The following is a 16,963-nucleotide window of genomic DNA, read 5'->3' as shown; positions in this document are numbered from 1 at the left end:
GATAATATGTTTGTGTGGTTTTACGCCACTAGTGTGTGGTGATTTGTTACAGCAACAGGACACTGATACAGCTGGGCTGGGGACAAAGATGCAGGCAGGGAGGAAAAGTCTTAGAGACAGAAGCATGGGGATGACTGAAATCAGATGAAAAAGTGAAGATGTTGAGAGGGTCTAAGCACAGGGCAGCCGGGAAACATGCACAGACCAGGGAGGAGGAGGCCCTGAGAGAGGCTGGTAAGAAGCCATCAGAGAGATGCCCAGAGTGCAGAGGACAAAAGCCTGGGGGCTGACAGCTGTCAATCATGTAGACAGTGGAGAGCTCCCACTTCTCAGGGAAGGTCCCAAAGTCATCTCTGTGCTGATGGCTTCCCCATGTGGCTCTCCCACCCAGCCCTGCTGCCGGAACACCAGGCCCCCTTCAGCCTTGGTTGCAATTCCATGGAAACTGTGGGTTACGAGTTCCAAAGGTACACATGGGAAACCTGAATGGAGAGACTGGGGACACAGTGTTTCCCAGTGAATATATGGTGAGTGTGCTGGCTCAACTGTAAAAACGTAAAGCCCACAAAAGCAAGAATTTATCTATTTTGTCCACCTCTGGATTCCAAGGGCTTAGAACAGTGGGTCTTGACAGGGGCTCACCCAAGAGACAGTTGGCAATGAAAACCTTTTTGGTTGTCACAGTGGGGGTCGAAATGGAGGCGGGGCTACTGTAAGCTGGTGGGTAGAGGACAGGGATGCTAACTGTCTTACAGTGCACAGGACAGCCCCCACATACACACCCCAAAGAATGATTCTGCCTGTGGCAGACAGAATAATGTCCCCCAAAGATGTTGGTACCCTAGTCCCCAGAACCTATGAATATGTCAGATTACATGGCAAAGGAGAATTAGGATTGCAGATGAAATTAAGGCTGCTAAAGCAATCTAAAACAGGGAGATTCTCCTGGGTTGCCTGGGTGGACCCAATGTAATCTTAAGAGTCCTTTAAAGTGGAAGAGGGAGTCAGAAGAGAGAACCAGAGAGACAGCTGCTTGAGAAGGACTTGGTCTGGTGTTTCCAGCTTTGAAGATGGAAGAAGAGGCCACAAGCCAAGGAAAGCAGGTGGTTTCTAGCCATGGGAAAAGGCAAGGAACCAGATAACAGATTTGCCACTAGAACCACCCCTCCAAAGGAAGACAGCCCTGTTGACACCTTGATTGTAGCTCATTAAGACCCATGTTGGACTTCCGAACTTTAGAGCTGTCAGAGAATAAATCAGTGTGGTTCCAAGCCAGTAAACTTCTGATCATCTGTCACAGAAGCCACAGGAAACTAACATAGGTCCCAAATGCCAACAGATTCAGCGTCAAGAAGTCTGGCCTAGAACACGCATGACCTCATCTAAACCCAATTTTCCATACAGAGGGCCAACAGGCACATGAAAAGATGCTCAACATCGCTAATTATCAGAGAAATGCAAATCAAAACTGCAATGAGGTATCACCTCACATTGGTCAGAATGGCCAGCATCAAAAAGTCTACAAATAATACATGCTGGAGAGGGTGTGAAGGAAAGGGAACCCTCCTACACTGTTGGTGGGGATGTAAATTGGTGCAGCCCCTATGGAGAACAGTATGGAGATTCCTTAAAAAACTGAAAAATAGACTTACCATATGATCTAGCAATCCCACTCCTGGGCATATATCCAGAGAAAACTATAATTTGAAAGATACATGCACCACAATGTTCACAGCAGCATTATTTACAATAGCCAAGACATGGGAGCAATCTAAATGTCCATCGACAGATGAATGGATAAAGAAAATGTGGTATATATATGCAATGGAATGTTACTCAGTCATAAAAAAGAACAAAATAATAGACCTAATTACCTTTCAAAGGCCCTACCTCCAAATACCATCACGTTAGGAGTTAGGGCTTCAACATATGAATTTTGGAGGGACACAAGCATTTAGTCCATAACACTCAAGCAAGCAGAAAGTAATCATAATGATAATTCCTATCTCATTGACCACATATGTTCTTGAGGTTGTGTGTAAGTTACCTCCTGCTGCGTAACAAATCAGCCCAAGACTCAGTGGTTGAAAACAACACCAAGCATTTATTATCTTTCACAGGGTCTCCTGTGAGGTTGCAGACAGATGGTGGCTGGGTCTGGGATCATCTTGAAGCTTGCTTAATCCACATGTCTGGTGCCAGAGGCTACCTGTCTTCTTTTCTGTCCCCATGACAGCATGGTGGCTCAGGGCTCCAAGGGCACAAGTCCCGAGAGAGAGAGAGACTCAGGCAGTGGCTGTGTCACCTTGTCTAACACAGCCTCAAAAGTCACTCAGCATCATATCTGCTGCATGCTATTTGTGAGAAGTAAGCCAACAGGGCCAACCCATTGTCAAGAGGATAAGAATATTGGACTCCACCTTCTCAGAAGAGGGCTGTAAAGAATCTGTGAACATGTTTTGCAATCATCACAAGTCGGTACTATTTTATGCCCATTTTACAGATGAGCAAACTGAGGCACAGAGACGTTAAGTAACTTGCCCAGCCACAGCTTGGGATTCACACCCAAGCAGCCTGGCTCCAGAACTTACATTCTGTGGCTTCTCTGCCTGTGGCCACGCTGAGTACAGCTCCTCTGGAAAACTGTAAGGACACTGAGGAATGACTGCGTAGATGTCTATACACTGTTGAGAGAAATTGCTCAAAGTTCTGCCAGTAAAATTGAGCTCCCCAGGCCTGCTTTTTGCCTGTGATACTGACCAAGGAGGTTCAGAGCCAGCTCTTTAAAATGCAAGTCCCCAACTCTTAACAAAGGGAGTGTGAAAAAGTGATTTTTAATTTTTAATAAAATGTTTAAAATGTAAAAAAGAGGTGAAGATGTTCTCTCTTCCCTGCAGCTACACAGAGAGATACTGTTTTGCATCATAAAGCCCATCTAAAGAATCTGCCCCATAAAGAAACAGAGAATGTTCCCAAAAATACCCATCTGGTTTTCCCATGCAATCTGGAGGCTTAAGTTCCTGTCGCCAACCTGGTCTGTTCATTTAAGACTGTCCTTGAGGAATAACTTGAACAAAAGAGTCTTTGAGAGTCTCCTAGAAATTGTTGCCATATCTTGAGAAAAATAACCTCCCAGAGAAGCCTGCAATTTTGATTGGTTGTTGTCCTTGATCATTTGTTGCCATGGCAATAACATCATCTCTATTATTAAAAGGAATAAATACTTGCAGGTTCTCTCTCAATCAGAAGAGGATCGTTGGCACTTTTCTCCCACAAACATAAAGGAAATAAAGGCCTATAATTCTGCTAGATTCCTTATTTTTAACAAAGACACTCAGAATCCTGTCTGATTTAAATGAACCAAGGCTCTCAGCCCGGTGCACAGTCAGATCTGCACAAATGGTGGTAGAGCTGCACTCAGGGTGATGGCGGTGAGCTGTAATCTTAACTTTATCAGAGCGCCCGCTGGTGGGGAATGGGAGAACAACAGGGCTGGCCCTGCTAGGAGACCTCCCTCCCTCTCTGGATGGCTCACCACCACCACTCACCTGGTCAGGCTTGCGGCAGAGGGCAGAGCCAGGACAGAGATCCCTGGAGATTCTGCAGAGGGTAGGAGAATATCCCCTCCCTCTCTCAGCACACACTATGGATGCCTACTGTGTGCCAGGCATTATATTATGCCTTCCACACTATCTGTCTTCACTGCAACCCCTGAAGGAGGGAATATGTCCTCCTCCCTTTCAGGAGATGAGGATCTGAAAACCAGAGAGGTTAAGCCTCTTGCCCCAGGTCACACAGCCAGAAACTGGAAGGACCATGAGTTATTTAACCCAGATCTCTCAGAGTCTAGGCAGAGAAATTCAGCATAGAGGAAGCATGGTGGAATTCAGAAGGCTCCTAATCTACCTTCAAGAGTCTATCTAGCAAGTGCCTCTCAACATCCAGCCGTATAATAAATAGTCCTGGGGAATCATGGCTAATAGTTGTTGAGTGCTTGTTATGTGCTATGTTCTTGGCTAAGTACTTAAGATACATAATGTCACTAAACCCTCCTGATAGATTTGGGAAGAAAAATTATTATTGCTCCTATTTTGTAGAAGAGGAGACTGAGGTCAGAGAGGCCCATTAAATTGCCCAAGGTTACACAACCAGGAAGTATGGGAACCAGGATTATGAACTCATGTCTGCTTGACTCCAAGGCTTCAATTCTTCTGCACTACACTATTTAGGAAGAGAAACAGGATTCGGATATGAGGGTAGGCCTGACTCAGTGCAAAAAGCTCTTTCTGGGACTAGACAACAGCTGTGCCACTTTCTGATTACTGTCAGCCATCTGTATCCATGGGTTCCGTATCCATGGGTTCCATATCCATGGGATGAACCAACCTTGGATCAAAAGTATTTGAAAAAAAATTCCAGAAAGTTCCACAAAGCAAAACTTGATTTTGCCATGCTTCAACAACTATTTACATAGCACACACACTGTGTTAGATATTATAAGTAATCTACAGATGATTTAAAGTATACGGGAGGGTGTGCATAGATTATATGCATACAACACCATTTCATGTAAGCGACTTGAGCATCCGAGGCTTTCAGTATCCATGGGATGTCCTGAACTGTATTCCCTGTGGATACCAAGAGACAACTCGCAGCTGCTTGGGTTTTCTTTTTGTTGTTGTTGTTCCAGTTATTTACTGCTGCATAACAAATCATCCCCCAAAACCTGGTAGCTTAAAACAACAATTATTACTTTGCTCACAAACCTGCAATTTGGAGAAAGCCGTGACAGTACTCTGCTTCACTCTGTATCACCTGAAGAACATCAGAGTCTGCTTTCAAGATGGTGCACTGGTGCAAGCTGTCTTCCAGGAGCTCTGCTGGAACTGAGGGCTTGAGACCTTGTTTCCTCCTGACGTGGCCCCTTCCTCCGCCTGCTTGAGATTCCTAACAACATGGCAGCTGGATTCTAAGAGCAAGTGTCCTAAGAGAACAATGAAGTATGCTGCATTTTTACAAGCTAGCTTTGAGATTACACAACATCACTTCCATTTTATTGGTTGAGGCAGTCACCAAGACCCTCTCAGTTTCCCAAGAAGGAGACACAGAGTCCACTATTGATGCAGGAGTGGCAAGGTTCTAGAAGAGCATACAGGCTATGAGACATTGTTGCGGCCATCTCCAGAAAATAAAACCTGCCATACTCCTGAAGGCAGCACAGATTAGGGTGAAATCCCCCATTTGATCTCTCCTTGCTTACTCTCTGGTAGGAGGGAGTGTTTTCCTGGGGAAGGATGGGAAGCTGAAGGCCCTACATAGCCTTAGCCTTGGCCTTGGCAGTCTAAGAATACGAGAAACTAAGAAGTGTTTTGAGGACAAAAAGTGTCATTTGGGGAGACGGTATCTCTTGGGGTGGGGAGGATATTTAAGGATCCATGGGCTAGAACTGCCTCTTATTGAATGACTTACCAAAGACCTCCAGATAACTCAGTGGGTAATTCCAGAGGCAGAATAGCACCAAGGTCAATATCTTAGCCAGGCAGGCCAGTGTCCAAATCCCAGCTTTGCTACTATCTGTCCATTGCAACTTCAGTGTCCAAATTTGTAAAACGGAAATCAAAAGAATATCCAGTGGGGCTCAGGTGAAGACTGAGGTGACAGGAGTACAGACCAGAGCAGGATCTGCAGCAAGAACCAGTATTGGTGTTGCTGGCAGGTGCCTCAGGCCCACTGTGGTTAACATCTAGTTCCATCAGTGCCAGAGCTGTTCCCTGCCACTGTGGGAGCAGAAGCTGCTACAATTGGGTCTTCCAGGTTCACAGTCCCTGTTCCCAACAGAACTGCCCCAAGCTAGGATGGGCACCACATGAACGGAAAAAACTACATCAGGTTAATCCACAAGGACAGATGCCCCAAGGTAAAACATGCACTGAGCTCAGAGCATAAAGCCATCTCCTCCAGAGATTTGGCCTCTGTGACGCTTTCGCCAGGAAGGAAAAGAAAGTGGTAGAAATCTGTGCAAATGGTCCCATGCACTACAGTCTAATGGTTACAGACATGAATAGGGACCCCTGGAATCATCTTTGCTGCATATAGTCCCAGCCATTTCTGTACTGGAAGAGGGGCAGTGAAGGGATTGAGATTAAGCTGTCCTACATTGTCAGGGTGCAAAAGATGTGACGAAGGTTTACAAGTTACACACAATTTATATAAAGACAGAAAAGCATTAATTCTTTTTGAAGAGTTCTATACATCTGGGACCCCATCATTTAAACTGGATGGTTCTTGAGTACCAATATGTGAAAAAATGAAGTAATCTCCATTTGATTAAATGCCTGGAAAGTTTGGTCTCCCCAGCCCAAACAAGCGCAAGTCCCTGCATTACAGCAGGCACCCAAGTCAGGCTTATTTAATGAATGCCCTGGTCCTGGAGGCAGTCTGGGGCCGCCCCAATTTCACAGACCCAGAGCCAATCACGAGTGAAGCGGGTATAGGGGTTCTGCAAACCTGCGGAGTGTGTCTCAGAGCGCAGACACCTTCCCCGACGGGCGGAACCTTTAGATGACGACCCCAACCTTGAAGACCCCGCCACCACGTAAGGCCCAGTTGGGGGCGGGGCTTCCAGACCAGCATTTTGGATTGCACCATCTTCTATCTGTTAGAGGGGAGAGCCGAGAAAGTGCTTCTGCATCTTTCATCAGCCCTTTTATCACTCCTTGGCTACGAAGACGATGTATTTGCTTCTCTAACAGTCATACAGTCTTCTCTTTCGCCTCGTTACGCCTCACAGCTCCACACAGCCACACATTTCAGACTCCTCACCACCACCACGCAGTGGCTCGCCCCAGTTTGACGCATTGCAGGGAAGGCCGGGCCAATCGGCACCGCGCTCTCATTTCCGCCATGGCCCGGGCCCAATAGAGGCACGGCTCACACAGGGACGCTTCACGCACCGCCGAGCGGTGCCCCTCCGCCGAGGAGGAAAGTAGAGTGGACACAGGGGGCGGGGCGCGCGGCGACAGAAAGTAGTCCCGCGGCGGGTACACGCGCGCGCGGCCGGCCGTAAACCCAGCCCTGAGCAGGGTGAAAGCAAGAGATCCGCGGGCCCGGCGGTGGGGAGAGACGCGCGGAGGGATCCGCGGGAGCCGCAGTGCGGCGGCGCGCGGACCGGGCGGGGCGGGGCCGGGCGAGGCGGGGCGCGCGCGGCGGCCGTTGAGAGACCGTTGGGGCGGGCGGCGGCGGCGGCGGCGGCGCGCGCTGCGGGCAGTGAGTGTGGAGGCGCGGACGCGCGGCGGAGCTCGAGCTGCTGCAGCTGCTGCCGCCGCCGGAGGAACCTTGATCCCCGCGCTCCGGACACCCCGGGCCTCGCCATGGTGAGTGAGGCTGAGGGCTGCCGAAGCTGGGGGCGCTGAGGCGGGTGCGGCGGGGCAGGACCCCCGAGAACGCAAGTAGACCGAGAATGGGGGGAGTTTGGGCCCCGGCGAGCTCCCCTGAATCCCTCTCTGTCCCCTTCTCGGGAGCATTCGAATACAGAGCGGAACGTTTGGCTCCCAAATGGGGGGTGAGGGGCTTCCAAAAGCGACTTTAGCACCAGATGAGGTGTCTAGACCCCAGAATGGGCACCTGAGCCCTCAAAGGGGGCATTTGAACACAGGATGGGGCATCTGGACCCTCAGAGGGGAAGGGCTTATGGACCCAGGATGGGGCGTTTGGTCTCTAAGGTAGGGTGTTTGGGTTCCAGGAGAGCGAGGTAAGAAACACTGGCTAGGGAAGAGGGTGATTTGTGCTCTGATAAAGGCTTTGGGTCGTGAGAGGATGCAGGGAAGGGGGATCAGAGGGAAGCCTGGCTGCTGGGGAGCTCCCTGGGAGGGGGCCGTGGGTAGCTGGGCCTGGGTGGGGAGGGGTGCCCCTGGAGGGGAAGGGGGAATCACTTCTGCAGATCAGACCCTTGAGGGGAGAAAGGGGCTTCTCCAAAGACCGACATTGCAGAGGAAGGAGGAGGAGGGTGAGGTGCGAGTAAGAGCCTGGGGTGGGTGGCAGCAGAGGTTAGAAGATGCTCTTGAAGCCTGCGGGGACTGAAGACGATTGGGGTCAGGGAAATGGTTAAAAGGGGATGGAGTGCTTGCCAGTGGTGGGAGAACAGGGGACCTCGTGGTTGATTGGGGGGTGGGGACAGCCAGAGAAGGTTGAGGTTACTAGTGGGTTAAGGCTATTGAACTAGGAAGGGAGGTTAGGGTTTTAGGGGGAAGGGGGAGGAGTGTTGTGTTTGGGTCCACGAGGAGGTGGGTTTCCAAGGCGAGGGATGGGAGAGAACTGGCTTGGGTGGTGAGAGGTGAGGTAAAAGGAGATCTGGGGATGTGTTGGAGAAAAATGAATGGCAGCCAGAGTGGGCCTTGGTTTGGAGGTGGATGTGGGTAGCTCCCTGGAAGTTTCCAGGGCAAAGCTGGGACGATGACTGTTCAGTCTGGATGGGGAGTGGGCTGCAGAGGCCAGAGGGAGGGGCTCTAGAGTCCCCTTCCCAGGAAGAACAGGGCTGGGCAGAAGGCACCAGGCAGTGGGGGCAGGTGGGCGGAGTTGCTCCAGCCCCTATTGCGCACTGAAGCTGCATGAAATGGGGGTGGGGGAATCAAAGTTTGGGATGCATCAAATGAGCCAGCTTTTTAAGCCTTGAACCTCACCTCCTCGCTGCCCCCTTTCAGACCGAGAGCTGCTTTTTCCAAACAGGAGTGCTGGTTTTCTCATGGTCTCCAGCTCCATACACTGTTCTGCATCTCCTCACTTGTGCCAAATGACAGTGCAGTACAGTGTGGCGTCGGTGACAATCGGGCGCTTGTTCCTATGGCCTCAGGGTGGGGGCTGCAGAGCTGGACCAGAGGGGACCTCCAGAGGGACCCCTTCATCGACCTGAGGGGCGACTTGTTCTGTTCGGGGCCGTCCATGGGTGCTTCTGTTAATCCACAAAGCTCGAGCTTTGAGAAAAAACCAGCAGACTAGTTCTTTCCTAGTCCCTGCCACCCACAACACCCACGGCCCCCCCCAGGCTCAGCCTCAGAACCGTGCGCAGCCATCCTCCCTGGCAAGGCTGGGGAGAACAGGCAGCCGCTGCTGTGTATCAGATCTCATACTTGCTGACACAGACCTGATGGCTCCTCTCGCCGCTACCCCGTTTCCCCCCAGCAGAACCTTGCTAAAGGGGCCCAGAATCACTGGCAAGTGCCAAGAGGTCCCCTGCCTCCCAGATAGGACCCGAGCTTTGGCTCCAACTAGTTTCTCTTTCCATCTGTAATCAGCAAGGTATGGGTGGGACAAGTCACTGTTAACTGGCCTTGGACTTTGGCCTGAGCACTGTGGCTCCTCCTTGGCCCGGGTGAGGGGCCCTGGCCTTGGTTTCTGATCTCATCTAACACTGCTGTTTGGCCTTGGCTGGGGGCTGGGGCAAGGCAGAGAAATAATACTCTCTTCCCTCCCCCATCCCAAGATTTTTTTCTTTCTCTTGTCCAGCCCTTGCTAGAGCCTAAGACGAGGGATAAGGAAGCAGGAGACCAGCTGGGTTATTTTGGGGGCAGTTGTTGGTGAAAGCTGAAAATCTTCAGCTCTGAGAAGGGAAGAAGCCCTGAGAAGGGGTCCCCAGCAGTGATCGCTTTGCAGGTGATCAGTTTTCTGAGCAGCAGCTGGGCTTTGAGATTTCTAGCTGGGAGCTGGGACCTTCCCTTTCCCAAGCGGGGGAGAGGGTCTCCTACCCCCAAGGGAGAGGTGTGTGACAGGCCTTCCAGGCAGAGCCACGCCTATTTGCAGCAACCCGGTAACAGAGTGGCAGTGCCTCCTCTGCGCCCTGCAGCTCATCAGTGGGAAGTCGGTGGGGAGCGGCAGACATCAGCCTTCAGAGCCACTCTCGGGCATTCTGCAGCCTGTCCCAACCGCCTTAGCCCCAGCCCCTGACAGTGCTGCCTGAAGGCAGGGAGAAGTGGGCTTCTTGCAGCGTGGTGTGGAAGGGGTGCGAAGTTCCCTGCTTGGACTAGCTTGTTCCATCTAGGCCAGGGGAGGAGAATGAAAGCCGAGGGGATGGCAGCCCTCCTCTCCAGGCTGCTGCTCTCCCCTCTTTATGCCTCTTCCCCTCCCCTGGCATTGCCTGGCCTTGGTAACCGGAAGCCCATCCTCTCTTCTCACTTTCCCCTGAGCAGCTTCCTCCGGTGTCAGCACCTAGGGGATCAGCTCAGACTTCTTTGCCCATGGAAGCCAAGGGAAGTGGGTGGAGCGTGGGGCTTGTGGGCCAGGGGCTGCCAGGTGGGCATTCAGGAGCCTGTCAGCCTGGGTCTTTTGGGGAAGCAATGCCAAAGCGTCTCCTAACCTTCTCTTTAGACTTTGGACTTCTCCAGAATGTGCACGTGCGGTGTTTTTCCTTCCCTACCTTCCTGCTTCCCCCTCCCTTTGCCATCTCCCCTCTGTCATCATCACTTTGATTTTCCCTCCCCTCCCATTCTGCCTATTAGGGGCTTGGCCTCAAGTTTCTCTTTCCTTAGATGTTTTTTAAAAAGAAAAAAGACATTTTAGACCAATTCTTATGTGACCAGTTCTTAATATTTGGGATGGGGTTGGGGAGGTGGTTGTTGCTAGTTTTCCACAGAATCTCTGGAACCTCTGTGTAGATTAATGCAAATACACACAGTGGTATGCATCGGCTTGGGGGCTCTCAGACTCAAAGCTCAAACCCTGCTGTAGACGGCGAGCCCTTTCCCCCTAATAGTGAAAGGAAATAAAGGAAGGGGGCAGCGGTCTGGGGAGAGTGGTGCCTTCTTGGCATCATTTACAAAAACCAAGGAAAATTTCTCATTTGCTGCCTCAAGCTAAACCCTGGGATTCAGCTACCCACCCCCCGACTCCTCCCCCAGAGGATCCCTGGACCTGGCTGATTCCCAGGACACCAGTGCGGACATGCTAGCTCGCCTTTGCTCCTCCTCTGCCCCACCCCAAAGCAAACCCCACATGCAGCCAGGGCCGCCTACCACTGACTGGCCAGCCCCCAGAGCAGCCAGGGCTGCAAGGGTTAAAAACTGCAGCACAGCAGGGGAAGCTGACTTCAGTCCACAGCTTCTGCCACGGCTGCCTGCCGCAGTCCCTCCTGGACACTTGGCCTGCTGGCCCAAAAGAAACAGCAGAATGGTGCCCTGAGCCTACCCAGTGCTGCAGGGAGTGGGGGGCTGGCCCCGGCCCGACGGGGCTTCTTTCAGGCGCTTGGAGCACCTCAGAGCCACCAGCTGGGAGAATTTTTGGTGCCTCCAAATTAGTGACATAGAAACTAGTGAAGAGCCCCAGACATCTTCCTTCTGCCCTACCCGGCACTGGCCTGTTTCAGTTTAGAGCCTTCTAGAGCTGCTTGATTAGGCCTCTAGGGCAACTGCTCCCTTCAGTCAGCCCCTGGGGCTCCCAGCAGCCTGACGCAGAGATGCTGTGCTGCTGCAGCTGGTTTGGGGCTGGGGCGGCACTTCTTCCCACCCTCTGTGGCTCCAGAGCCCTGGGCAGGATTGGAAACGTAGGGGTCTGGGCGGCTTCATCAGCCCCGTGTCAGGCAGGCCTGGGTTTCCAGCCCACCTTAGTCCCCAGCTGCTCAAATCGCCAGACTTTATCCCGAGCCCTGGCCCTAGCATGACCTGCCTTGCCCAGGTACACGAATGCCATGTGGAACCGGCCTCACCAGAGGGGCCGGGCTGAGCAAGGAAGATGCATTTGTGATGGCCGGGCTGGCCAGCCCGTTACTAACCTTCTCCTTCCTGCTTTTCCAGGCTGACCAGCTGACTGAGGAGCAGATCGCAGGTGAGCTCGCCTCCCTCGCTCCCCTGACCCTGCCATGGGAAGGCCTCTGTGTCCCCAGCCAAACCTTACTCTGGCCGGGAGGAGCATCCGAAAGATGAACTTGTGTGTGTAAGAGCACACCAGTGCCCTCATAACACCGAGCCCCACGGTCCTGAGCTGGCGGTAGCGGCTGTGTTCCTCTCCTGGCCGTGGGTCCTTTTAGTCAGTGGCAGGGTGAGCCTGGCTGTCTGTCCTAGCTCCTGCCAGTTAGGCTTAGAAGGTGAGCTCCCTGCCTCCCTGTGGGGCTGCAGAGCTCCTGGCCCACTTTAGGAGCCGCCCAGGAGATGGCTTGTCACTCCCACCTCTGCACGTGCTGGCTTTTTCCTGCGCCAGAAACGCCTTCCCCCAGCTCTGCATGGGCAGCTCCTTCTCATCCTTTGGGTCTCGGCTCCAGTGTCACCTTGGAGAGGCCTTCCTGACTCCCCATCACATAGACAGCCTGCCTTAACTCTCCATCACGTCCCTCTATTCCTTTGTAGCCTTTCTCACTGTCTGGAATTATTTTATGGTAACTCTGCCTGCTGTGTCTCCTGTCACTAGATGAGTCCTTATTTGAGGTCTTTGTTTTGGTGGGTCCCTGCTGTATCTTCAGTGCCTAAAACATAGTAGGTCCTCTAAATTTTTGTTGGCTAAATAACTAAAATGAACAAACAAACCATTACATATCTCCCAGGAAGCTGAAAGAAATCCTTGGATCCCATCTAATTCATTTTTTGTAGCCCCCTGCCTTCCAAAGCCCAGAAAGTCACAGCTGCATGATCTGCTGTGTGTGGAAAAGTCGCCCTTGTCCCCGTCACCCCAGGCTGTGAGCTGTGAGGACAGAGACCAGCCCTCAGTTCACATCCAGAGCCATGCCAGCACAGAGTAGCCCCTGGACCCCAGCAGCCACCCAAACCCCAGCTTTGTTGTCAAGTTCAACGGGCTACACGTGACAAGTACCTAATGCCCAGCTTCTGAAGTGGGAAGAGGCAGGAATGGGCCTGCCTTCTCTTCTTTCGTCCCCTCGCCTACAATACAGTCACACTTCCAGCTTCTAAAAACTTTGGCCCCAGGTGGCTATGGAGGCCTACCAAGGAAGGCCAGAGAACCGCCTTGTTATTTAGTGATTGTGAGCCCAGGGCACCCACATGACCCACTCCCTCCCCTGGAACCAAAGAGCAACAAGGCATCAGCACAGGGAGGCGCCAGCATCCCCGAGGAGACTTTTTTTACAGTTCTCCAGGGCCCAGCGGCTGCTGAACTGTATGTGTGGTTCCCACCGTACCTGCCGCCCACAACCCCAACTGCCCTCGGGTAACACGAACACATGCTCCACATCCCCCCGCTCCATTAGCACACTGTCCACCGCCTCACCCCAGCCCACGCCCTCTGGGAACAGGCTTCCAGGCATCTGTTCTCTGAGGGTTTGGGGGTAGGGAGCACCAGGTGCCAGAATGGGCCCAGTGGGAGGGCAGGAGCTGCATGCTTCTCTCTCCGCTCTTGATGCGTCCCCAGCTGTGGCCTTCCCACTCAGCGCCACTAGCTCCTCATCCTCCAGGCTTGGCAGCCATCCCCCCACCTTCCATTCCCCCACCTACCCCACGCATCGTCCATCAGCCGTGCTCTGCTGCCGACTACCCCCACACTCCACCACGGACAGCTCTCGGCTCCTCTGGAAAGCAGGGAACTGGGCTGGCGGTACGAGTCAGGAGGGATGTGGCACCGATCAGAGGCTCCCCTTCCCTGCACTTCCTTTCCTAGCCAGTTGACCTTGGCTGGCATACTTTAGACATAGACTTCCCTTGACTCTCATCTGCACCATGACATTGGTCCATTTCATCATTTGAGGGAGAGGCTGAAGCCAGAGACCAAAAAGCAGTATAGACTGATCCAAGGCCACTGTCAGCCCATTTTCCTTTCTGTCTGCGCTGAGCTAAGCTCGCAGAACAGGTGCCTTTACCTGGCACAGAGTTGGTGCCCAGAACTGTTGACAGAAAGAAGGGAGGGGTCTGCCCTGGGTCTGGAGGTGAGAGGCTTGGGCTGGAATTGAAGTCTCGCTCTGGTTCCTTGAGGCAGCCTGGCTCTCTCGGCCTTCCTCAAGGGAGGGGTCCTGTCTCCTGAGGTTGGGACTTCCCCGTGTCCTCAGCCTCTGACTCATGCTCTTTTTTCCCCAGAATTCAAGGAGGCTTTCTCCCTCTTCGACAAGGATGGAGATGGCACTATCACCACCAAGGAGTTGGGGACAGTGATGAGATCCCTGGGACAGAACCCCACTGAAGCCGAGCTGCAGGACATGATCAATGAGGTGGACGCGGATGGTGAGCCCCATGAAGCGGGTGGGCAGCCCCACTCCTGGTCACCCTTATGACCATGGGCAGCCTTCCTCCAGTGATGGGTGCTCCAGCGTCTCCTCTGCCAGGGCTCTAGGGTCATCTCCCATCTGCCCAGGCCCAGAGCATTCCCAACTCCCTTCCCACCTTGCAGGGAACGGGACCATTGACTTCCCGGAGTTCCTGACCATGATGGCCAGAAAGATGAAGGATACAGACAGCGAGGAGGAGATCCGGGAGGCATTCCGTGTCTTTGACAAGGTAAGCAGTCTTTCCCAGAGTGGCTCTGGGCCTCCAGCAGACAGACAGAACAGGCGGGGCTCAGGACACCCAGCACAACTAGAGTTACTGAGTCACCACTTCTGGGAGGCCTGGGTCCCAGCACCAGCCTGACGGTCAACGTGCTCTGCCACCTCCGGAAGCCCCCTGCCTCTCCGAGTGGGGGTGACTGACAGCCCCTGTCCTGCCACCTCTCTCCCGCGGCCTCCAGGGAGAGCCAGGCCGCCTCGAGCTCAAAGTCCTCATCTCTCCCCCAACACTCAGGATGGCAACGGCTACATCAGCGCCGCGGAGCTGCGCCACGTCATGACGAACCTAGGGGAGAAGCTGACTGATGAGGAAGTGGATGAGATGATCAGAGAGGCCGACATTGATGGAGACGGCCAGGTCAATTATGAAGGTGAGCCGACGCCCGCCCAGTCTCTGGAGAGTCATGGCTTTGGGGACACACCCCTAGCTCCCCTGGGTCAGGAAGGGCAGCTTGGGGCTTAGCCCTGCTTACTTGCTGACTTCCCCTCTCTATTTCGCTCCGCAGAGTTTGTACAGATGATGACTGCGAAGTGAAGGCCCCCGGGCAGCTGGTGATGCCCGTCCTCTCAATCTCTCTCTTCTCGCGCGCGCTCTCTCTTCAACACTCCCCTGCGTATCCCGGTTCTAGCAAACACCAATTGATTGACTGAGAATCTGATAAAGCAACAAAAGATTTGTCCCAAGCTGCATGATTGCTCTTTCTCTTCTTCCTGAGTCTCCTTCCATGCCCCTCCCTTTCTTCCTTTTGCCCTCCCCGTGTTCCATCCACATCTTCCAAGGCCTGATGCATTCATAAGATGAGCCCCCTCCCCCTTAGGGGGGCCTCTCCCCTCCTCTTCCAGCCCGGGTGGCTCTCATCTGTTTTGGTTTGTTTCCTTTCCTTTGTCATCTTATTTTGGGTGCCAGGGTGGCCGCCAGCCCTGTCCCAGGACCTGCTAGGGAGGGGCCGAAGCTCTTGGCTGGGCAGAAGAGCACGCCTTTTGCTGCTGCATGCAACCGGCCCTGCAATTCCACGTGCAGATCCCAGCAGCCTGGGGCAGGGGTGCTGACAGAGGCATTCCAGAAGGACTGAGGGTGGGGGGAGGTACCAGAGTTGTGGCGTTGACTGGATGTGGCCCAGAAGGAGGTCAAGGGGCAAGGGAGTCTTGAAAGCTGGTGTTCTTTTACCACTTGAGGAGGCTGACTCATAGAAAGGGCTGGGCAGAGTAGACAACACTCAGATCCCATTGGCTGCTCTTCTGAAACCATCTGACTGGCTTCCTGAGATAGGGCGCCGGGTGGGGGCTGCTCACTTGGCCCCTCTGCATATGGGACATCCCGTGTTCTTGAAGCGATCTCCAGCTGCCCTGTAAATACCTGGTGCTAACATCCCATGCCGCTTCCTTGTGATGCCCCGCCCACCTGCATTGAGGTCCCCTCCTCAGAATGGACGTGGGGATGGCCGCTTTGTAATGTGCTGGTTATCCTTTCCTTTTTTTTTTTTTCCTTTATGCCCCTTAAAACTTTAATTTTGTCCGAAACCACGCCGGGCTAGCTGAGGGGCGGGGAGAGGGAAGATGCGCCCCACCACGCTCTCCAGAGAACATACCTGCAATAAAACAGTCCTGTCAGCCAGCGGCCCCTGAGGACCGGCAGCTCTGCTCCCTGGCCGGCCGGCCCCTCCCGCTTCCCATGGTGACTTGGCTGGCTCCCTCACATCTGTGCTGTCTCTGTGCCTGCCTCCCCCCTTGCCCACCTGCCTGCCCCCACGCCCCCCAGCGGAGAGCATGATCCGTGACCTTGCTTCTGACTTTCGCCTCTGGGACAAGTAAGTCAATGTGGGCAGTTCGGTCATCTGGATTTTTCTTTGTTTCTCCTTTTTCTGTTCATCTGTCCCACCCACCCCCCCACCCCCACCCCCCTGGTTGATCAAATGGCTTTTCCTGGGACCTGCTCAGCTTTGGGAATTTCTTCTCATCCACCCTCTGGTGCCCAGCCTCTGGGGGAGGGAAGGGGAGGGATGGAACATAGTGGGAGACCCAGCCAAGAGCTGAGGGTAAGGGCAGGTAGGCGGGAGGCTGTGGATGTTTTCGGAGTGTTTTGGTTTTGGTTTGGTTTTTTGTTTTTTGTTTTTAAACCGGGCAATATTGTGTTCAGTTCAAGCTGTGAAGAAAAATATATATCAATGTTTTCCAATAAAATACAGTGACTACCTGACTCGGCTCCTCTTTTGTCTTGGTTTCTGGGCCTGCTCCATGCGCAGGCCCAAAGCCCTGCCTTGGAAGAGCCCGTCCTCCATGCTCACTCAAAAGACTTGTTTCTCATCACTGCAGCCAAGCGGGGACCTCTGAGCCGGACAGAGTTCCCATCCCGGCCAGCTTGCACGCTGAGGGCAGGATTCTGTCCTGGCAGTGGGGCCTGTCAGCAACGAGTGTTCGCCATGGGCCAGCTAGAGACCAGCCCTGCCTGGGCGAGTGAGTAGGGGGCGCCAGTCACAGGAATGACTGAAGGTGAGA

The 16,963-nt window shown here is 53.2% G+C and overlaps 1 protein-coding gene and 1 long non-coding RNA gene across 2 annotated transcripts; one reads left to right on the top strand and one right to left on the bottom strand.

Moving 5' to 3' along the window:
* Positions 1 to 2,084: 2,084 nt before the first annotated feature.
* LOC105062546 (uncharacterized) lies at positions 2,085 to 7,067 on the bottom strand. Its single transcript, XR_006721953.2, has 2 exons — positions 6,508 to 7,067; positions 2,085 to 4,984 (listed from the first exon to the last, which is right to left on the bottom strand). It is a non-coding gene; the product is annotated as an uncharacterized LOC105062546 (long non-coding RNA).
* Positions 7,068 to 7,170: 103 nt separating this feature from the next.
* CALM3 (calmodulin 3) lies at positions 7,171 to 16,664 on the top strand. Its single transcript, XM_074369376.1, has 6 exons — positions 7,171 to 7,373; positions 11,781 to 11,811; positions 14,004 to 14,147; positions 14,314 to 14,420; positions 14,703 to 14,838; positions 14,974 to 16,664. The coding sequence occupies exons 1-6, from the start codon at positions 7,371 to 7,373 to the stop codon at positions 15,000 to 15,002; spliced, it is 450 nt and encodes a 149-aa protein (XP_074225477.1). The 5' UTR covers positions 7,171 to 7,370; the 3' UTR covers positions 15,003 to 16,664.
* Positions 16,665 to 16,963: the final 299 nt, after the last annotated feature.

This window comes from Camelus bactrianus, chromosome 9, assembly GCF_048773025.1.
Source record: "Camelus bactrianus isolate YW-2024 breed Bactrian camel chromosome 9, ASM4877302v1, whole genome shotgun sequence".
NCBI lineage: Eukaryota > Metazoa > Chordata > Mammalia > Artiodactyla > Camelidae > Camelus > Camelus bactrianus.
The sequence above is the reverse complement of the archived record's forward strand: the minus strand, read 5'-3'. Positions and strand labels throughout refer to the sequence as shown.

What these genes read in the sequence shown, in the direction of transcription:
- CALM3 (XM_074369376.1), top strand. An exon ending in GACTGAGGAGCAGATCGCAG is followed by an intron (nt 11,812 to 14,003) that starts GTGAGCTCGCCT and finishes TTTTTTCCCCAG; the next exon opens with AATTCAAGGAGGCTTTCTCC. An exon ending in CATTCCGTGTCTTTGACAAG is followed by an intron (nt 14,421 to 14,702) that starts GTAAGCAGTCTT and finishes CCCAACACTCAG; the next exon opens with GATGGCAACGGCTACATCAG.